The 23,843-nt window shown below is 45.3% G+C and overlaps 1 protein-coding gene across 1 annotated transcript; it reads right to left on the bottom strand.

Moving 5' to 3' along the window:
- Positions 1-417: 417 nt before the first annotated feature.
- Positions 418-22,439, bottom strand: LOC137535082 (zinc finger protein 271-like). The gene is made up of 7 exons (XM_068256869.1): positions 22,377-22,439; positions 14,298-14,417; positions 12,799-12,963; positions 12,509-12,712; positions 12,208-12,396; positions 11,999-12,122; positions 418-3,456 (listed from the first exon to the last, which is right to left on the bottom strand). Exons 2-7 carry the CDS (start codon positions 14,373-14,375, stop codon positions 1,634-1,636), a joined length of 2,583 nt encoding a protein of 860 aa, XP_068112970.1. The 5' UTR covers positions 14,376-14,417; positions 22,377-22,439; the 3' UTR covers positions 418-1,633.
- Between the last annotated feature and the right edge of the window lie 1,404 nt (positions 22,440-23,843).

Below are 23,843 nucleotides of genomic sequence, written 5' to 3'. Positions count from 1 at the left end.
AATGAAGAGGATCATTAGTCTAGATTAGGGATGGTGGATGCAAATCATTCCAAGTTTATACAGGATAATGCAAATTCTGTATGCAAATGTATGCATTTTGAAAATGGACCAGTCAAATCCTGCCAAGGTGGCATTCAAGTCCATTTTAAAGTTGCATAAATTGGTATAAAAAAATGGCAAAATCCAGTATGAACTCAAAATGATTTGCATCTCCTTGACCATCTCTAGTTAAGCTGAAGAGGGCTTTGTTAGTCTAGATCAGGCATGGGCAAACTTGGCCCTCCAGCTGTAAAGGAACTACAAGTCCCACAATGCATTTGCCTTTATGAGTCATGACTGTGGCTGTCAGACTCCTGCAATGCATTGTGGGACTTGTAGTTCCTTAACAGCTGGAGGGCCAAGTTTGCCCATGCCTGGTCTAAATTAAGAGGAAGCTGTTAGTCTAGATGAATAGGACACCATTAGTCTAGATGAAGAGGGCTCTGTTAGTCTAAATGAAGAGGATGCTGTTAGTCTAGATGAAGAGGACACCATTAGTCTAGATGAAGAGGGCTCTGTTAGTCTAGATGAAGAGGGCTCTGTTCGGCCAGAAACCCACTAGGAGATTTTATAAAAATCCCCCATAACATTGCATTAGCAAGAGCTTTTTCAACTCACTGGTGCTTAGAATGCGCTCCTAGTGGGTTTCTGGCCTTAGTGTAGATGAAGAGGGCTCTGTTAGTCTGTATGAAGGGGGCTGCTAGTCTTTATGAAGAGGGCTGTTAGCAGAGTAGTACAGCAGAGCAGTATAATCTATACCTTCTTTCGCAATGCATTGCATCTTTTCTGTTTTCCCAGGCAGTCACACGCTCTGTGCTTTTTCCAATCACGACAGGCCTGAGGAGCCAGGAAGATCAGAGGAGCTTGAACCAGTGCTAGAGCAGGTAAATATTAAACTGCTCCACTGTGTTACTCAGTAGAAGGAGAAGCCACTCTCCAATGGTCACTGAAATTACATCACTTCATCTTTAGACTGTTCAAAAAAGTGTTAAAGCCTCATTTAAAAATTTGGCCCACGACTTAGACTATGTTTTACATTTTGGCCACTTATGTGATTAAGTTTGACACCCTGTTCTAGATGAACAAAGACTTGTGAATCGAGGTGAAGATGGCTCGGTTAAGGTACTTATACATGCTGAAGGATCATCGCCGCGGGGATCAGTTTTCTTTAGAAATGCTTTAGAGAGATGCATCACTAGGCTACAGCCTAATGACATGTTCTGTTGCTATGGATGGGGGAGGAAGGATGAAAACCTGGTGCAGAACAAAGCAAAGGGGTGTGAATCACAAAAGCAGAGTTAAATTTTAACATATCCCCTTGCTACTTGGACATTCCAGGGCGTGGAGCCCTCATTAGATCAGTGTGGGTGGATACAAAACCAGGAGGTGTGTCTAGTATCTTTCATTTAAATGCCACTTTTCTTATGGCTGGACTTCATGATAATTGTTGTATTAATTGAAATTGGTTCATCCCGTGAATGTTTCTTCTCAGCTGTGCCTCGTCTTCTCTCAGTCAGGATAAGGACGCTCACCCGTGTGACCCTGGCTTGTGTGTACAGAGGAATATTTTCTCACTGAAACATTTCCCACACTCTCAACAGGAATATCGCCACTCAGGCATGTGACTTCTCTCACGGGCAACATGGTGCCCACCAGGACTGAAACATTTCTCACTCTCTGAACAGAAAAAAGCATGAACTCTCTGGTGTCGAAGAAGGTTTCCTTTTTGACTGAAACATTTACCACACTCAAAACAGGAAAAGGGACGCTCACCTGTGTGGCTTCTATCATGTATAAGTAGGTCTCTCTTTTTACTGAAACATTTCCCACACTCTGAGCATGAAAAAGGACGCTGATCTGTGTGGTTTCTCTCATGTATAAGAAGGTCTCCTTTTTGGCTGAAACATTTCCCACACAGTGAACAGGCAAAAGGCCGCTCTCCTGTGTGACTTCTGTGATGTCTAAGAAGGTTTCCTTTTTGACTGAAACATTTCCCACACTCAGAACAAGAAAATGGCTGCTCTCCTGTGTGACTTCTCTCATGTATAATAAGATCTCCTTTTAGAGTAAAGCTTTTCCCACAATCCGAGCATGGGAAATGACGCTCACCAGTGTGACGTCTCTCATGTAAGACAAGGTCTCCTTTTTGGCTAAAACATTTCCCGCACACTGAACAGGAAAAAGGACGCGCTCCTGTGTGATTTCTCTGGTGTCTAAGAAAGTTTCCTTTGGAACTGAAACACTTACCACACTGGGAACAAGAAAAGGGACGCTCCCCTGTGTGGCTTCTGCTGTGTATAAGGAGTTTTCGTTTTTCACTAAAACTTTTCCCACACTCTGAACAGGAAAAAGGCCGCTCACCGTGACTTCTCTGGTGCACAAGTAGGGATCCGCTGTCACTGAAACATTTCCCGCACTCTAAACAAGAGAAAGGCCGCTCACCTGTATGACTTCTCTTGTGCTTAAGGAGTGTTCCCCTCAAACTAAAGCATTTCCCACACTCTGAGCATGAAAAAGGACGCTCGCCTGTGTGACTTCTTTTATGTTTGAGGAGAGTTCCTTTCTCACTGAAACATTTCCCACACTCCAAACAGGAAAATGGACGCTCCCCCGTGTGAATTCTCTTGTGTACAAGAAGATGTCCTTTTTGATTAAACCATTTCTCACACTCTGTACAGGAGAAAGGCTGCTCTCCTGTGTGACTTCTCTCATGTATAAGAAGCTGCCGTTTGTGCCTGAAACATTTTCCACACTCTACACAAGAAAAAGGAAGCTCTCCCGTGTGACATCTCTCATGTATAACAAGTGTTCCTTTCTCACTGAAACATTTCCCACAGTCTGAACAGGAATAAGGACGCTCTCCTGAGTGACTTCTCTGGTGCCTTAGAAGGTTTCCTTTGTGACGAAAACATTTCCCACACTCTGAACAACAAAAAGGTTGCTCTCCTGTATGAATTCTCTCATGCACAAGAAGATTTCCTTTTTTACTAAAACATTTCCCACACTCTGAACATGACAGTTGAGATTTTAGTGAGTGCATCCTCTGGTGTGCAGCAAGAGCTGCTCCAGATTTACAGCATTTGCTGCATTCAGGACATGCAAATCTCTGATTGTCTCTATGTGTGGTGCTATCAGGTGCATAACAAGAAGATCCTTCCAGATTAATCGGATCTGTTGCTGTATCAGCGCTGAGATATTGTGAATGGATATCTGAGGAGACAGATTGTGATTTCTCATAAGACTTCTCACCACTAGAGGGAGCCACTCCTATATGTGCACTGTAACCTCCGTCATCTGTGTTTCCAGTATCGAGGTTGCCTCCTGGAGAACATTGTGTGACCGCATTATCTTCTGCAGTGTCACCAGGATGTGTCATAAGTCGTCCCACTGCGGTGTCCTTGGCATTGTATCCCCCTGCTGGAGAGAAAATGTTACACGCACGTGACTGTTTCATATTTTGCAGTTTGAGGTCATGTATGGTGGCCTAGAAATTTTCCAGAGATGCACTAACTCCTCAGGAAGATACAGATAAAAAAAAATTTGTCACTTCAACTACTTAACGACCACCTAACGCCGATAGGCGGCGGCAGGTCGTAGGTGGTTGTACATGGAAACGGCCGCTCGTTCGAGCAGCCTTTCCATGTCAGTTCACGGAGGGTGTCTCGCGGCTCGCAGGCGAAATATAAACATGCGGGGAAGCGCCGTAAAGGAGATCGGCCATCCCCGGCCTCTGATTGGCCGGGGAACGCCGGCATCTGATAGGCTGAAGCCTATCAGAGGCGGTGCAGGACGGATCGTCGTCCTGTGCCACCCATAGGAAGGAGGGGAGGGAAGAAAGGAGAGGAAAGCTGGGAATCGCTGCCCCCCCCCCCCCCCGCAAAACACAAACAGCCGGTGGTGATCAGGCACCCCATAGCAGGACATCCCCCTAGTGGGGAAATAAGGGGGGGGGGGGGGGAGTCTGATCGCCCTGCCTCAAAGCTGATCTGTGCTGCGGGCTGGAGAGCCCAAGCAGCACAGATCTGAGCAAAACAGCCCGGTCCTTAAGTGGTTAAACTCCACCTATCAATACACATCACACCCCCAAGCCACGCCCCTACCACACCCTCCAGTTAGTGCACTGGCCAGGTGGCATCTGTAGATAGGAGTATGGGAAATTACAAGTTCTCTCTCAGTTAGTACAGCACCTGGGTCTCTGTACTGTCCCACATCATCTGATATTGCATGCATGGCTCTTCTTGTATCTGGAATAATCAGCTGAGAGAATTGATGCTTCAAGGGCAGTGCCCCTGCAGTGCTGATCAGTAGTATCACATTGATGTGGGGGCTGGGAAGCGCTTGAGGGGAGTACGGTACTTAGGTTTGGGCACTTGTGTTTTAACCACTTCCCGACCGCCGTATTGACAAATGGCGGCCGGGAAGTGGACCCCGCAAGGACCACCGTATAGACAAATGGCGGCGGTCCTTGTAGGGGCATGGGCGGAGCGATCGCGTCATCCGTGACGCGATCCTCCGCCTCCGCCTGTCGCCGCTCACCCGCCGCAACATCCCGCCGGCCATACGGAAGCGCCGGTGGGATGTTAAATAGACGATCGCCGCATACAAAGTGTATAATACACTTTGTAATGTTTACAAAGTGTATTATACAGGCTGCCTCCTGCCCTGGTGGTCCCAGTGTCCGAGGGACCACCAGGGCAGGCTGCAGCCACCCTAGTCTGCACCCAAGCACACTGATTCCCCCCCCCCCCCCCGCCCCAGATCGCCCACAGCACCCCTCAGGATCCCCCCTGCCCACCCCCCAGACCCATGTTTACACCCAATCACCCCCCTAATCACCCATCAATCACTCCCTGTCACTATCTGTCAACGCTATTTTTTATTACCCCCCCTGCCCCCTGCCCCCTCCTGATCACCCCCCCCCCACCCCTCATATTCTCCCCAGACCCCCCCCCCCCCAGGACCCCCCCCCCCCCCCTGTGTACTGTATGCATCTATCCCCCCTGATCACCTGTCAATCACCTGTCAATCACCTGTCAATCACCCATCAATCACCCGTCAATCACCCCCTGTCACTGCCACCCATCAATCAGCCCCTAACCTGCCCCTTGCGGGCAATCTGATCACCCACCCACACCGATAGATCGCCCGCAGATCCGACATCAGATCACCACCCAAGCGCAGTGTTTACATCTATTCTCTCCTCTAAACACCCACTAATTACCCATCAATCACCCCCTATCACCACCTGTCACTGTTACCCATCAGATCAGACCCTAATCTGCCCCTTGCGGGCACCCAATCACCCGCCTACACGCTCAGATTGCCCTCAGACCCCCCCTTATCAATTCGCCAGGGCATTATTTACATCTGTCCTTCCCTGTAATAACCCACTGATCACCTGTCAATCACCTGTCAATCACCTATCAATCACCCATCAATCACCCCCTGTCACTGCCACCCATCAATCACCCCCTGTCACTGCCACCCATCAATCACCCGCTGTCACTGCCACCCATCAATCAGCCCCTAACCTGCCCCTTGCGGGCAATCTAAACACCCACCCACACCAATAGATCGCTCGCAGATCCGACGTCCGATCACCTCCCAAGTGCAGTGTTTACATCTGTTCTCTACCCTAAACACCCACTAATTACCCATCAATCACCCCCTGTCACTGCTACCGATCAGATTAGACCCCTATCTGCCCCTAGGGCACTCAATCACCCGGTGGGATGTTAAATAGACGATCGCCGCATACAAAGTGTATAATACACTTTGTAATGTTTACAAAGTGTATTATACAGGCTGCCTCCTGCCCTGGTGGTCCCAGTGTCCGAGGGACCACCAGGGCAGGCTGCAGCCACCCTAGTCTGCACCCAAGCACACTGATTCCCCCCCCCCCCCGCCCCAGATCGCCCACAGCACCCCTCAGGATCCCCCCTGCCCACCCCCCAGACCCATGTTTACACCCAATCACCCCCCTAATCACCCATCAATCACTCCCTGTCACTATCTGTCAACGCTATTTTTTATTACCCCCCCTGCCCCCTGCCCCCTCCTGATCACCCCCCCCCCACCCCTCATATTCTTCCCAGACCCCCCCCCCCAGACCCCCCCCCCGTGTACTGTATGCATCTATCCCCCCTGATCACCTGTCAATCACCTGTCAATCACCTGTCAATCACCCATCAATCACCCGTCAATCACCCCCTGTCACTGCCACCCATCAATCAGCCCCTAACCTGCCCCTTGCGGGCAATCTGATCACCCACCCACACCGATAGATCGCCCGCAGATCCGACATCAGATCACCACCCAAGCGCAGTGTTTACATCTATTCTCTCCTCTAAACACCCACTAATTACCCATCAATCACCCCCTATCACCACCTGTCACTGTTACCCATCAGATCAGACCCTAATCTGCCCCTTGCGGGCACCCAATCACCCGCCTACACGCTCAGATTGCCCTCAGACCCCCCCTTATCAATTCGCCAGGGCATTATTTACATCTGTCCTTCCCTGTAATAACCCACTGATCACCTGTCAATCACCTGTCAATCACCCATCAATCACCCATCAATCACCCCCTGTCACTGCCACCCATCAATCACCCCCTGTCACTGCCACCCATCAATCAGCCCCTAACCTGCCCCTTGCGGGCAATCTGATCACCCACAGCAATAGATCGCCCGCAGATCCAACATCAGATCACCACCCAAGCGCAGTGTTTACAACTATTGTCTCCTCTAAACACCCACTAATTACCCATCAATCACCCCCTATCACCACCTGTCACTGTTACCCATCAGATCAGACCCTAATCTGCCCCTTTACGGGCACCCAATCACCCGCCTACACGCTCAGATTGCCCTCAGACCCCCACTTATCAATTCGCCAGGGCATTATTTACATCTGTCCTTCCCTAATTACCCATCAATCACCCCCTGTCACTGCTACCCATCAGATTAGACCCCTATCTGCCCCTAGGGCACTCAATCACCCGCCCATACCCTCAGAACGCCCTCAGACCCCAGCCCTGATCACCTCGCCAGTGCATTGCTTGCATCTATTCCCCCCTCTAATCACACCTTGAGACACCCATCAATCACCTCCTGTCACCCCCTAGCACACCTACCCATCAGATCAGGCCCTAATTTGCCCCGTGTGGGCTCCTGATCACTCGGCCAAACCCTCAGATCCCCCTCAGACCCCCTTCCGATCACCTCCCCAGTGCATTGATTGCAACTATTTTCCCCTCCAACCACCCCCTGAGACACCCATCAATCACCTCCTGTCACCCCCTAGCACTCCTATCCATCAGATCAGGCCCAATACAACCTGTCATCTAAAAGGCCACCCTGCTTATGACCGGTTCCACAAAATTCGCCCCCTCATAGACCACCTGTCATCAAAATTTTCAGATGCTTATACCCCTGAACAGTCATTTTGAGACATTTGGTTTCCAGACTACTCACGGTTTTGGGCCCGTAAAATGCCAGGGCGGTATAGGAACCCCACAAACTGACCCCATTTTAGAAAAAAGACACCCCAATGTATTCTGTTAGGTGTATGACGAGTTCTAGAAAACAAATGCCTCAAAATGACCTGTGATTAGGACGTTGGGCCCCTTAGCGCACCTAGGCTGCAAAAAAGTGTCACACATGTGGTATCGCCGTACTCAGGAGAAGTAGTATAATGTGTTTTGGGGTGTATCTTTACACATACCCATGCTGGGTGGGAGAAATCTCTCTGTAAATGGACAATTGTGTGTAAAAAAAAATCAAACAATTGTCATTTACAGAGATATTTCTCCCACCCAGCATGGGTATGTGTAAAAATACACCCCAAAACACATTATACTACTTCTCCTGAGTACGGCGGTACCACATATGTGGCACTTTTTTACACCCTAAGTACGCTAAGGGGCCCAAAGTCCAATGAGTACCTTTAGGATTTCACAGGTCATTTTGCGACATTGTTGGTTTCAAGACTACTCCTCACGGTTTAGGGCCCCTAAAATGCCAGGGCAGCATAGGAACCCCACAAATGACCCCATTCTAGAAAGAAGACACCCAAAGGTATTCCGTTAGGAGTATGGTGAGTTCATAGAAGATTTTATTTTTTGTCACAAGTTAGCGGAAAATGACACTTTGTGAAAAAAAACAATTAAAATCAATTTCCGCTAACTTGTGACAAAAAAATAAAAACTTCTATGAACTCACCATACTCCTAAAGGAATACCTTGGGGTGTCTTCTTTCTAAAATGGGGTCATTAGTGGGGTTCCTATACTGCCCTGGCATTTTAGGGGCCCTAAACCGTGAGGAGTAGTCTTGAAACAAAAATGACCTGTGAAATCCTAAAGGTACTCATTGGACTTTGGGCCCCTTAGCGCAGTTAGGGTGCAAAAAAGTGCCACACGTGGTAGAAAAAAGACACCCCAATGTATTCTGTTAGGTGTATGACGAGTTCTAGAAAACAAATGCCTCAAAATGACCTGTGATTAGGACGTTGGGCCCCTTAGCGCACCTAGGCTGCAAAAAAGTGTCACACATGTGGTATCGCCGTACTCAGGAGAAGTAGTATAATGTGTTTTGGGGTGTATTTTTACACATACCCATGCTGAGTGGGAGAAAGATCTCTGTAAATGGACAATTGTGTGTAAAAAAAATTAAAAAATTGTCATTTACAGAGATATTTCTCCCACCCAGCATCGGTATGTGTAAAAATACACCCCAAAACACATTATACTACTTCTCCTGAGTACGGCAATACCACATGTGTGGCACTTTTTTGCAGCCTAACTGCGCTAAGGGGTCCAAAGTTCAATGAGCACCTTTAGGCTTTACAGGGGTGCTTACAATTTAGCACCCCCCAAAATGTCAGGACAGTAAACACACCCCACATTTTGGAAAATAGACACTTCAAGGTATTCAGAGAGGGGCATGGTGAGTCCGTGGCAGATTTCATTTTTTTTGTCGCAAGTTAGAAGAAATGGAAACTTTTTTTTTTTTTATGTCACAAAGTGTCATTTTCCGCTTACTCGTGACAAAAAATAATATCTTCTATGAACTCACTATGCCTCTCAGTGAATACTTTGGGATTTCTTCTTTCCAAAATGGGGTCATTTGGGGGTTATTTATACTATCCTGGAATTCTAGCCCCTCATGAAACATGTCAGGTGGTCAGAAAAGTCATAGATGCTTGAAAATGGGAAAATTCACTTTTTGCACCATAGTTTGTAAACGCTATAACTTTTACCCAAACCAATAAATATACACTGAATGGTTTTTTTTTTAATCAAAAACATGTTTGTCCACATTTTTCGCGCTGCAAGTATACAGAAATTTTACTTTATTTGAAAAATGTCAGCACAGAAAGTTAAAAAAATCATTTTTTTGCCAAAATTCATGTCTTTTTTGATGAATATAATAAAAAGTAAAAATCGCAGGAGCCATCAAATAGCACCAAAAGAAAGCTTTATTAGTGACAAGAAAAGGAGCCAAAATTCATTTAGGTGGTAGGTTGTATGAGCGAGCAATAAACCGTGAAAGCTGCAGTGGTCTGAAGGGAAAAAAAGTGGCCGGTCCTTAAGGGGGGTAAAGCCCTAGGTCCTCAAGTGGTTAATGTCAGTGTTAGTGTTGCAATAAGGTGCACAGAGTGAGAGATGGAGCTCTCCCTTAATGTAATACAAATACACACACATGCCAACCAAATGGCAGTGCAAAACATAGGTTTTTATGTTTTCTCTTCTAACAATGCAACAAATCTCCTAGTTTTTGAAGGTGTACAGTATCTCCTCCTCATTTGTTGGTATTATGATGTTATACTGAGGAATGGAGATGAGCCTTTCATATGGTGTACAGTATCTCGTCCTCATTTGTTGGTACTATGATGTTATACTGAGGAATGGGGATGGGCCTTTAATATGGTGTACAGTATCTCCTCCTCATTTGTTGGTACTATGATGTTATACTGAGGAATGGAGATGGGCCTTTCATATGGTGTACAGTATCTCCTCCTCATTTGTTGGTACTATGATGTTATACCAAGGAATGGAGATGGGCCTTTCATATGGTGTACAGTATCTCCTCCTCATTTGTTGGTACTATGATGCTATACCAAGGAATGGAGATGGACCTTTCATATGGTGTACAGTATCTCCTCCTCATTTGTTGGTACTATGATGTTATACTGAGGAATGGAGATGGGCCTTTCATATGGTGTACGGTATCTCCTCCTCATTTGTTGGTACTATGATGTTATACTGAGGAATGGAGATTAGCCTTTCATATGGTGTACAGTATCTCCTCCTCATTTGTTGGTGCTATGATGTTATACTGAGGAATGGAGATGGGCCTTTCATACGGTGTACAGTATCTCCTCGTCATTTGTTGGTGCTATGCATGGCCATTTCTAGGGCCGTGCGGCCCGTGCGGGCGCCCTGAGCGCTGAAGAAGGGGGGCGCTGTAATGGAGGGGGAAGTCAGTCGTGGGGAGGACAGCCCGACCTCTCCCTCCCTTCATCTCCGGGTCGCCCTCCGTGCTCCCCCCTCCGATGCAGAGCACAGCAGGGAAGCGCTAATAGTAACAACTCACCTCCCAGGTTCCAATCGCCGGTCACTAGCCGCTGGTCTCCTCTGCGCACACGCTGATACACATGCTGCTTCCGGCTAAACAGGTAGCAGCGTGTGTATCGGCGTGTATGCAGAGAGAAGATCATCGGCTAGTGACCAGCGATTGGAACCTGGGAGGTGAGATGTGACTATTATTACAGCGCTTCCCTGCTGCGCTCTGCATCGGAGGGGGGAGCACGGAGGGCGGCCCAGAGAGGAAGGGAGGGAGAGGTCGGGCTGCCCTCCCCGCGGCTGCGGCCCCTCTATTATTTGGGGGGGGGGTGTCACCTACCTACCTACCCTGGGGGGGCAGCTATCTAACCTATACTGGGGGGCACCTACCTAATTAACCTATACTGGGGGCACCTACCTAATTAACCTATACTGGGGGGCACATACCTACCTACCCTGGGGGGCAGCTACCTATCTAACCTATACTGGGGGTCACCTACCTAATTAACCTATACTGGGGGCACCTACCTAATTAACCTATACTGGGGGCACCTACCTACCTACCTACCATGGGGTGCACCCACCTACCTACCTACCTACCATGGAGGGCAGCTACCTATCTAGCCTATACTTGGGGGCACCTAACTAATTAACCTGTATTGGGGGGCACCTACCTAATTAACCTATACTGGGGGCGCAATTTTTACACCCTCGCCCTGGGTACATTTTAGCCTAGAAACTGCCCTGGTACTATGATGTTATACTGAGGAATGGAGATGGGCCTCTCATATGGTGTACAGTATCCCTTTCTCATTTGTTGGTACTATGATGTTATACTGAGGAATGGAGATGTGCCTTTCATAAGGTGTACAGTATCTCCTTCTCATTTGTTGGCACTATGATGTAATACTGAGGAATGGAGACAGGCCTTTCATATGGTGTACAGTATCTCCTCCTCATTTGTTGGCACTATGATGTAATACTGAGGAATGAAGATGGGCCTTTCATATAGTGTACAGTATCTCCTCCTAATTTGTTGGTACTATGAGGTTATATTGAGGAATGGAGATGGGCCTTTCATATGGTGTACAGTATCTCCTCCTCATTCGTTGGTGCTATGATGTTATACTGAGGAATGGAGATGAGCCTTTCATATGTTGTACAGTACCTCCTCCTCATTTGCTGGTACTATGATGTTATGCTGAGGAATGGAAATGGACCATGCATAGAGTTTATCTTTTCATATACTAGGACCATGATGTTATATTGTAAAATAGAATTGAGACCTTAACATGGTTTATAGTATCTCTACATCATTTTCTCCCCACACATCAGGTAGTTGGGTAGGGACACAACTGATGTTCTTATGAAAAGCAAAGGGCCTTATCTCACCTGATGAAGTGAAGGTTTGCTGACTCTCCAACATGCTGTCCTTGTAGAGGTCCTTGTGTTCTTCTAAATACTGCCATTCCACTATGGACAAATAGACAGCAAAATCCTGGAATTTCATAGGAACCTGATAAAAACAATGATACAGTCACCACCCAGACACATCACTTGCTGTTACTGCATACTGTCCCATAATTCTTAGCACTGCTCACCTCTCCTGTCAGTAGCTGATTAATCTCTTTAGTCACTAGTAGAATCTCTTGTTTGTGGTTCTGAGGTATCGGGGAGAATGGAGAGGACATGGTCCTGGGGTTTTGACAGTTTATCAGTTTTGCAGACAATTGTTGACTTATTTTCAGTGTGTTTTGCTCAGCAGATGCCTTCTGTATCAGGGCACAATTCTGTGTAACACAATAACAAATATCTAAATCCTAGAATACCTAGAATTACCTCTTTAGCCAACTCCTTTATTTATATTAATTATGTCATGTGACCTCCTGAACTCCTCCTCACCTCTCCAGTCAGCAGGTTGATGATCTTCAGGGTGAAATCCAATAATCTCTCCGTCATATGTAATGTATGATCTTTCATCTTGACATAACTGAAGGTCTGGTGGTCATCCATTATGATGTCCTTATAGAGGTCCTTGTGTCCTTCTATATACTGCCACTCCTCCACGGAGAAATACAAAGTGACATCCTGACACCTTACTGGAACCTGACACACACAATGGTATAGTCACCGTCCGGACATATCTCTTGCTGTTACACAATTTATATCCCACAATTCCTAACACTGCTTACCTCTCCTGTCAGCAGCTCCATCATCTTGTTGGTGATGTCCAGGATCTTCTTCAGAGAATATGAAGTCAGGGGGTAATGTGGAGACATTATGATGGGTGGTGCTCCATTTGGAGGACTTCTGAGTGTTAATATTTTACTAGATGAGTTTTTTAATGCTTCATACTCCTGTTATAAAGAAACAAGAACAGATGTCTTATGCACATTCACAGATTCCTCCTAACCTCTCCAGTGAATTTGATATTTTATGGACAGAGAGGAGCAACATCATGTGACTCTCTCAGGTACCTCCTCATCTCTCTAGTCAGGTCAATCTTTTATTGATAGAGAGGTGGGTGATGTCATGAGTTATACTGGCTTACCTTGTGTAATATTGTCTTTGTCCTTTAAAGCAATACTGAAGCGACCCTAAGAAAAAAGCTAGATACTCACCTACAGTATGTAGAGGAAAGGCTCTGGATGCCATAGAGCCTTCCCAGTTTTCTCTCCATGCCCTCGAATCACCGCTGTCCTACCGTTGACATTGCTCGACCAACTGGTCAAAAATGTCTTTGGAGTTCTCGTGAAGGTTTTAGAAGCACTTGTATCCTTGAGTACTTCCAAAGAAGAGCCGGGGGAACACTGTGGATTTGTATAACAAAAGGATCAGCACACTCAGTAGTATATTGCAAAACTTCAAGCTCTTTTAAAAAGTCCATGGGGAATTGAGTCCAAGATCCACACTTCCCAGGAAAAATGTGTCTCAAAGCAGGCGACAGACATTGGCCTAATTCTGTTTCGGGCAGCAGCCCGTCTTCCAGCTGATAAATGTGCACTTCCCTCACTGACTTTTATACTATAAGTTGGCCACCAGGCATTTGATGGACTTTGGCGCTTATCTACTGTAAGTTGCTGGTCCTTGTTGAACACAAAGTGTATTTATGGTAACTTTTTTTTGTATTAAAAGAGCTTGACGTTTTGAATTATACCACTGAGTGTGCTGATCCTTTTGCTATACAAATTGTCGATTGCCACCTGGTACTCTGGTGGCTGGATCTCCTTACATACAACTAGGGGAGTGCGGCTAGACACCACTACTTTACTGTAGGGGAACACTGTGGAGACGAGAATCTGGCCTTGCACATGTGTAGTATGGATGTGCCCATCTTCTGGGATGTGAGTCAAGAAGGCATGGAATTTCAATAGGGGACAGCAGTGAAACGAGGGCACAGAGAGGGGACCAGTAAGGCCCTACAGGATCTAGAACCTTCCCTCTACATAGGTGCGTATCTAACTTGTTTTTCAGGGTCACTTCTGATTTGCTTTAAGCAACTGACAACTCAAATTCCTTTTAAGTGCAAACCTATTTGGCAGATTAAAATTATTATGACATCCCAGAATCCTAGTCATGTGAATTTGGTGTGATTTGCTTTAAAGTCCTTATATTTTAAGTAGGAAGGTCCCTCATATCCTCTACTGGACAAATAGTAGAGCAAGTCTAGCCTGGGAATGAGACCCCTCACCTGTCCAGTCAGCAGGTAAATCATCTCCATGGTGAGGTTCAGGATCCTCTTAGCCAAGTGACTCTGTTCCTCCTTCATCCTCACTGACAAGGTAATGTCATCTGTACAGTACGGACCTCTCTGTAGATGGAGGATAAAATGGGAGTTATCTGGGCTGTATAGTACATGACAACTACACAATGGTGGTCAGACACTGGTCTTTAAAGGATACCCGAAGTGACATGTGACATGATGAGATAGACATGTGTCTGTACAGTGCCTAGCACACAAGGAACTAAGCTGTGTTCCTTTTTTTCTTTCTCTGTCTGAAAGAGTTAAATATCAGGTATGTAAGTGGCTGACTCAGTCCTGACTCAGACAGGAAGTGACTACAGTGTGACCCTCACTGATAAGATTATCTCTTTCTTGCTCTCAGAAGCCATTTTCTGCTAGGAAAGTGTTTTATAGTTAGAATTTCTTATCGGTGAGGGTCACACTGTAGTCACTTCCTATCTGAGTCAGGACTGAGTCAGCCACTTACATACCTGATATTTAACTCTTTCAGACAGAGAAAGAAAAATAGGAACGCAGCATAGATATTTGTGTGCCTGGCACTGTATAAACACATGTCTATCTCATCATGTCACAATGTCACTTCGGGTATCCTTTAAAGGGCAACTGAAGCAAGAGAGATATGGAGGTTGCCATTTTTCTTTCCTTTTAAGCAATCCCATTTGCCTGGCTATCCTGCTGATCCTCTGCCTCTAATACTTTTAGCCATAAACACTGAACAAGCATGCAGCAGATCAGGTGTTGCTGACATTATTGTCAGATCTGAAAGATTAGCTTCATTCTTTTTTCAGACATTATTCAGACACTTCTGAATCCTAATAGACCAGCAGGACTGCAAGGCAACAGGTATTGTATAAAAGGAAATAAAAATGGCAGCCTCTATATACTTCTCACTTCAGTTGTCCTTTAAACAAAGCAACCATTTACTTTAGTGGGATATTATCTGCCTCGTTATGAGGACCTGTATGGGATTTCTAAATTCTTGTTGCCCACATCAACCAAATGCCTGGTACACTCCATGCAATTTCCTGTCAGATAGATGGGTCGAATCGATAATTTCCGATTTCTGATCATCTTACTGAACACTTTTGTATGGAAATGATCAGAAAATCGATCACAAAAACAATCGGATATCATGTCGGCCCTATCAGAAATAATTGACTCAATGTATCTGATGGGAAATTGCAGCGTGTGTACCAGGCATTAGGCTATGTTCCCACTTCAGTGGAGAGCAGATATTTTTTGTCCGTTCTACACTCAATGGTAAACAGACAGTGAATGGCTCCTATTTTATAAATAGGAGTCATTCACACTTGTCACTCTGCAACGGATCCTTGAGATACGTTGCGGTAAGCAGAACGCAGTTCTGTGGAGTCCGCAATAATCCCAGGGAGGCGGATGCGTTTCCTCACATAGCCTATGGAAGAAACCAGGGCTGTGGAGTCGGTACAAAAATCCACCGACTCCTCAGGTTCGGATTTCTCAGACTCCTCGACTCCAACTCCTCTAATTTGTATATTACAATTTTGTTGATTGAAAGTATGTAACATGAAATGCATCTCTTAACTGCCAACGCCTAGGAATTTTAAAATACAACTGAAGTGAGAGGGATATGGAGGCTTCCCTTTTAAACAATACCAGTTACCTGGCTAGTCGGCTGATCTTCTTCCTCTAATACTTTTAGTCATAGACTAAAACTAGTCCTTGGTAAGAGTACTTGTAGAAGACAGGAACAAAGAACATCTATCAAGCCCTAGGCAATGTAACTGTGGGTACATGTAAGAGTGATGTGCAGGTACTCTGCAGGGGAATGAGGGGATTCTTCCTCTATTACACATTCTTCATGCACAATCTGAACATGGATCAGGCCCTAGGCAATGTAACTGTGGGTACATGTAAGAGTGGGGAATGAGGCTATTCTTCCTCTATTACACATTCATGTACAATCTGAACCAGATTTATGGGTGATAGACCACACCTCTGTGTTCAATGTGCACAACATTCTCAGTGGATTCCCTGCAGCTCTCTGGGGAGTGCATATGTAGAGTATAGTACTACTGTGTAACAAAGTACACCTGAGACAGATGAAATTAAAGTTTTTTTTTTTTCGTTTAACACAAATTTTTATTGATGAAATTCACATAGCTTAAACAACTGAATAAGAGATAGTGCATGATCAATGTATTTTAAACACATACAAATGTCTCTTATGAAAAACAAAAGGGAAAGCAATGTGAGTAGTAAAAAATTATGACATATTGGTATCATTCTAATAGTAATTATTTCTGCTCATATCGAAATGATATTTAAAGCTATGGAGACTTATAGTACTCTAGCTCAAGGGAGAGCAATATAGAAAAATAGAAAACTGAGTAAGAAGAAAAAAAAAAAACAAAAGGGATAGAGAGATAGGTCTATTTATGTGGGTCTGTCCATTCGTCTATTATCTGGTATTTTAAGACGTAGTTTCTTCAGGTCCTGGTTGATAGAGCAGATATCTATTATAATCATGGAGGGTTGTAGTTCAGGAAGTATGTTTCCCATGGATCCCATATTTTATCATACTTGGATTCTGTGTCTCGCAGTATAGCTGTTAAAAGTTCCATCAGTTTAGTCCATCTAATTTTGGCCATAATTTCGGAAGTTGAAGGAATAGAGAGACTTCGCCAGTGTGAAGCCAGGGCGAGTCTGGTAGCCGTCAAAATATGGGTTATTAATCTCATGGTGTGTTTTTTGGTTTTAGGAATGGGTTTACCTAGCAGCATATATATAGGATCCATGGGAATATGAGTACCCGTTACGTTTAGGATCAAGGTTTGAATTTCTATCCATAGAGGTTGAATGACAGGGCAGGCCCAGTAGATGTGTTCGAGTGTGCCTATATGTCCACAACCCCTCCAACAAGTATTAGGAAGTTCATGGTAGATCTTAGCCAATACTTCAGGGGTTCTGTACCATCTAAACAGTATCTTGTAAATGTTTTCTTTTATCTGTGTGCACATAGAAGTATGTTTGGCGTTTTCCCATATAGAGGACCAATCCTCCAAGCTTATGGGTCGGCCTAAGGCTTTTTCCCATCTTGTCATGTAAACATGTTTGGGTTTAATGGAGCCAGATTTATCAAGTAACAGAGTGTATATTGATGAGATGAGGCCTTTTTGATGCCCTTTGTGATCACATAGACGTTCAAATGGGGTATATTCGAGTAAGGGACTTTTGCCTTTGGAGAGGGATCTTAGAAAATGATAGGTTTGATTATACTCCATAGTGAGCTTAGCTGTGAGTTGTATTTTGGCTTCTAATTTTTCTTTAGTCACAATATTTCCCGATAGTACATCTATCCAGTTGCTGAAGTTAGTGTATTTAAGAGTATACCATCTAGCCATAAAGTCTTCTGCCATCCCAGGGATAAAGGCTGGATTTCCCAATATGGGATATAGTGGAGATATGGGGGATCTAAGATTGGCCGTTTTTGCAGTTGCCCGCCATATTTGTAAGGTAAATTTGATGGTAGGGAGTAGCTGGTCGGTAGGGATCTTAGGTGGAATCTGGGGCCAAATTAATGCTGGGAGGGACATTGGGAAGATGCTCATTGCTTCAATGAGACCCCATTTGGTATATACCTTAAGGTCGGACCATTCAGAGAGTTGCCTTAAATGAGCCGCCTGGTAGTACAGTTTTAGGTTGGGTAATCCTAGACCTCCTTGCTCCCGAGATGCCATTAGAATAGTAGAGTTAATTCTGGGATGGGAATTGTTCCAAACAAATTTTAAAAAGGCACGTTGTAGTATTCTGAGTTGTGAGGGTGGTACTCTAACAGGGAGGGTCTCAAATAAATATAATAGCCGCGGTAATATGTTCATTTTGAGGGAATATATTCTGCCAATCCATGATATTTTAAAAGCAGTCCATTTGTGCAAATCTGAGAGTATAGACTGAATTAGAGATGGGAAATTCGCTTTATATAGGGTAGAATAAGAGTGGGTTAGGTTGATACCTAAATATTTAATGGCCTGTGTCTTCCAATTATAATGGAAAGAGCTTTGTAAGATATCAAGTGAGTTTTGTGGGATCTTGATAGGGAGAGCTTCAGTTTTTTCTTGATTGAGTTTGAAGCCTGAGATGGACTCAAATTTCCTTAATATAGTATGTAGTATGGGGAGTGAGGTGAGAGGCTGAGTCAAGGTTAACAGGATGTCATCCGCGAAAAGCGAGATTTTATATTCTCTGGTTCCTTGTTTAACTCCTGTGATGTCCGGGTTCTGTCGTATTGCACACGCCAGTGGTTCGATACTAAGGGCGAATAATAAAGGGGAGAGGGGGCATCCCTGGCGTGTACCATTAAGAATGGGAAAAGGTATTGGGGATGCAAAGGGTAGTTTAACTGAGGTGGATGGGGAAGAATAGAGGAATCTTATTAAGGTTAGGAAAGGTCCGCTAAATCCCTGGTGTTCCATAACTTTGAACAAGAATGACCAGGAAAGCCTATCAAAGGCCTTCTCTGCGTCCAAACCCAGGAGCAGAGAGGGCCGGTTGGACCTGTTCATTAGTTCTATCAGATTGATTGCTTTCCTCGTATTATCACCTGCTTGACGGCCCATTATAAAGCCCACTTGGTCATTGTTGATCATAGTTGTGAGGATCGGGTTCAGGCGATTAGCTAAAGTTTTTGTAATAATTTTAAGGTCAGCATTCAAGAGGGATATTGGGCGGTAGCTTTGTGGGAGTTGCGGATCCTTCCCTTCTTTAGGGATCATAGTGATTAGGGAGTTTAAGAATGACTGAGGAACAGTTTGCCCATCCATAAGTGTGTTGGCTAATATGGTCAAATAGGGAGCAAGGATGTGTTTAAACTTTTTGTAGTAGGAGTATGTTAAGCCGTAAGGGCCAGGAGCTTTAGAGGAGGGTAGGAGTTTGATTATTTCTGAAATTTCCTCTGTTGTAATAGGGGAGTTTAAGAGCCGGATATTATCTTCCGTTAATTTTGGTAGGGACAGTTGGCTTAGGAATTCATCAATTTTAAGTAAATGCGTAGAATGGTTGGGCGGTTGGGGGAGATTATAAAGTTGCTGATAATATTCTGTGAAGATTTGAGCAATCTTTTGAGGATGAAAATGTGTAATTCCCTGAGGGTCTTTTACTGAGTGAATGAGTGGTTGGGATGATTTCGGGTTGAGTTTCCTAGCAAGAATGGTGTGGGGCTTATTGCCTCGTTCAAAAAAAAGTTGTTTGGTCCATCTCAGGCTTTTTTCTAATTGTGCGGATTGGAGAGTTTGCATTTCATATTTTACAGTTTGTAAGGCAGTGTAATGTGTTTGGGAGGGGTCGGCCCTATAGAGGTTTTGTGCCTGTTTGAGTTTTGAATGAAGATTTAGGAGTTTAGATGACATTGTTTTTTTACGCTTAGTAGCTTCTGAGATGAATAACCCTCTAATAAAAGCCTTATGTGCTTCCCAGAGTGTCCCTACAGAGGAGACCGAACCATCATTTGTATCAAAGTATGCTTGCAGCTCCTTTGTAAATTTGGATAAGAGTTCTTTGTCTTGTAATAGGGTTTTGTTTAGTCTCCAGAAATTCGGCTTGTGACTATAGGAATATAAATCAATCTCTATGACAACTGCTTGGTGGTCTGACCATGCAATGGGTTGTATTTCAGCTTCTCTCAGCAGGGGCAATATGGTAGCTGTTGAGAACAGGTAGTCCAGTCTGGAATGAGATGCATGAGGTGGAGATGAAATTAAAGTTTTATACATACTTGGGGCTTCCTCCAGCCGCCTTCAGGATAATCAGTCCCTCGCTGTCCTCCTCCGCCACCTGGATCTTCTGCTATGAATCCAGGTACTTGAGCCAGTCGGGCGTAGTGCGCTTGCACACACTCCACCTCTGGGAGCATACTACACCTGTGCAGCACTATTGCACAATGCAGGTTCCTGGCTGTGGTAGCTGCACGCGGCCGGACTGCACTGACTGGCTGAATTACCGGGACTCAATGCAGAAGATCCAGGTGGCGGAGAAGGACAGCGAGGGGCTGACTAGCCTGAAGGGGGTTGGAAGAAGCCCCAGGTATGTATAAAACTTTTCTTTTCTTCCCTCTCCGGTACCCTTTAATTCGTAGTCACCAAACCAAATTTTAACAACATATCAAATTATTTGATTTCATGAGCAAAGGGAGTGCATACATTTGCATAAACCAGCATCAACACAGAATTATTTCCATTTCATTGACCATCTCTATTAGTGACACAGCTACACATCAGGCTTTATTCTTACAGCATAGATGTTATTTAGTATATATAAGAGATTCCTGTGTACACATCATATATACTGTACAGTCACAATCAGATATGTATATCTGACTTTAAAAATACAGGGACTGCTTTATTGAAGCCGCACAAGTAACTATTTTTTGATTGGTTTATTTTATTTTTGTGGACTAACCACAGCTATTACTGTATATACAAATTATTTATGATGACTATTATCTGAGAAATAGAACATTTTATCATACTTTCTATTTTAATTACAGTTTAAATTCATTAGGAGTCGGAGTCGGTGCATTTTCTCCCGACTCCGACTCTAGATACCCAAAATTGCCCCGACTCAGACTCCAGAGCCCTGGGAGAAATGCATCTGCCCCGGGCTGCAGCCGGACCATCAACGTGGACATTACACTGTCCATTCCCACTGATCCGGCTCAAGTGGGAACTGAGCCTTAAGGCCTGTACACACACCTGACTATGGGGAACAATAGTCAGACATATGTACAGCGACCCCTTACCCCCAAGAGATCTGTCTAGCAGATCAACACACTGCCAATCGCATTATCTGTGCTGCTCCCCCGCATGATGTCACACATACACCATTCTGTCGCCCCTCTGCCTCTCCCCCCCCCCCCCCCCATAGCTATAGAATGTCTGTACAGGCCAGCCAGCAATGTTGCCCAAGGGAATCGGGTACTGATTCCCGGTCAGCGGCATAATGCACACACTTTCACGCTTCATATCAATGCTTGATTGTTCTTGGCCGTATGAGCTGGTCAGGGCCATTTCTGCTGAGAATCTAGCATGTGTACTGTGGTCCAAATGTGTCGCTGAGCAATTCGGTTGAGCACTGTCTGCAGGAATTTTTCTCAAGCTTGCTCCCCGCCACCTCTTTCATGCTATTGGCCCTTCTCCCCCCCTGCATGCTAACAGAATACATCACTAGCCAAGGGGCTAACGGTGAATTTGTGTAGCATGGGCCGCAAGCTATTGTTCGAGGGGTCAAAAGGGCCGGATTTGTACTGTTTACCGCCCAAGGCCACTGTCAGCAGCCGCCCCCTTCAGTTTAGGTAGCCAGAGAACCTTTCTTCCTTCCTCCATTATAGGTACCCTGTTGACCCTTACCTCTATTAAAGGCAGCCACATGACCTCCCCCTGCCCCCAGTATAGGTAGACAGATAACCCTTCCCTCAACTCCTCCAATTTAGACAGCCTAATGATCCCCCCTTCCATCCAGTAAAGGTAGCCTGATGACTCCTTACCCCTCTTCCCTCTAGTATAAGAAGCACTCCTCCCTCTTCCAAATAGCCTGATGACCCTCTCCCTCCAGTACTGATAGCCAGGTGACCCTTCCTTCACCCCCAGTATAGCCTGCTGCCCACCCACCCACCCACCCTTAATCCTGTGGTGCCCTAGGCCATGGCCTATGGGGCCTTGTCTTAAATCCGGCCCTGGGGGTCGAAGTTCCGATTACCGCTGGCCGACATGCCCTGTATGTTTGTACAAGGCTTAACACAGCCGTACTGCAGATCAGGACGCACAATTGGGTAAATGACTCTATAGAGTACCGTATATATGCGAGGAAGCGTCTTTCCTTCTGTATTATGTTGTTGGCATGCTTCATCTCAAACCAGAAACCCAGGAAAACCAAACTCAGAGTTCTGTCTAATATTTTGATAATCTGCTGATACTAGGTACATAAATATAATAATAGCAATAAGTAAGCTTAATAATATAATAATAAAACAGAAATAAACAGATCTCTCACCTCCAGCCAGCCTGCCTGCCTGTCTTCCTTCCTTTCTAGTTGGTAGGGGAGGAATACACACACATTTAGTGGAAGGGGGGAGATTATTGGGGGCGTGGTTTGTGGATAAGGATGTGATGTCAGAGGAAGAGGTGGGTGATGACAGCACCATGAATAGTAAGGGCAGAGAAAGGGAAGAACAGCCTAGTGAGCCACAGATCATCCTGTGGAGGGATCATTTTCTTACAGACCACCCTGTGTCTTCCTCTCTGAGTCTGGGTGTCTCCCCCCAGCCCACCCATAGCCTCCCTCTCTCCTCTGCACTATTAAAGATATATACACACGCTGGATTGAACTCGGCCAATAAAGACAGACTCTGTAGAGAATCTTGAGGGAATGCAATGTGTGTACATCGGCTGCTTGACTTCATTAAAGATCCTGGAGAACGGATCTGCAGCAGATCTTGAACACTCGTTGAGCGCATTGTTTTCCCTACTCACCCCAACCACAGTAAATTGCTCTACCATGGGCCACTTATTGCCACCCCCTCCATAGCAACAAATGTGTCGCTAGTCTAGAGGGATCAAGTTCCGATTGCTGCCAGGCAACAGCGATCCCTTAGTGTGTGTATGGAGCTTTAGAACAGATCGTTAAAAGGAACCTAATGCAAGAAGTATATTCTTCTTATCATTGATTTATAAAGCACCAACAATTCTATGGCACTGTACAAAGTATGGAGGTTGCCTTAATTATTTCCTTTTAAACAATACCAGTTACCTGGCACTGGCAGTCCTGCAAATCTCTTTGGCTGCAGTACTGTGAATCAGATATCTGAAACAAGCGTTCAGCTTATCTAGATAGAGTTATCCAATTCGATATTTATTATCAAATCAGATAAAAATTGGTGCCCGATTGATGATGCAACCAATTTCAGGCTGAAATTGGTCGCATGTATCGATCGGGCATGCCGCCAGTCGGGCTGTTTTGGTTGATCAGGTGCGCGGCTGTAATGGCGAGTGATAATAATAATATCGGATGAGCAACGAATGTGAAAAACCCTGGCGCTGTCCTCACTAGTGTACTGTATAAATGTGCCTCCCATGTGTGCATGGATACGTTGCCTGTCCTGTCGCCCACCGCGTGTTGCCCATCCATCTTCCGCCGCCTCCTCTTCCATTCGCCCTCCATTGCGCTTCATATACCACCCGTGTATAGCACGTGGTAAATCCCGGCGCCGTGTGCGGTGCAAAGGGAGGAACGGGAGGTGGAAGACAGATGGGCACCGCACGTTGGGTGACACAGAACAAGTAATGTATATAAATTCACACATGGGGGCACATCTATACACTAGAGGGGAGGCGGATGCAGATGATTCCATGCTGAAATCAATCGGGAGTTGGCCTGTGGTGTATGGGCAACCGTCAGATCTCTCTCTAATCAGATTCGATTAAGAGAGAGATTTATCTCTTGGTCGAATCTCCCCATCAT

The sequence above is a fragment of the Hyperolius riggenbachi genome, chromosome 10, assembly GCF_040937935.1.
Source record: "Hyperolius riggenbachi isolate aHypRig1 chromosome 10, aHypRig1.pri, whole genome shotgun sequence".
Taxonomy (NCBI): domain Eukaryota; kingdom Metazoa; phylum Chordata; class Amphibia; order Anura; family Hyperoliidae; genus Hyperolius; species Hyperolius riggenbachi.
Note: the sequence above shows the minus strand (reverse complement) of the source record. Positions and strands in the feature narration are given on the sequence as shown.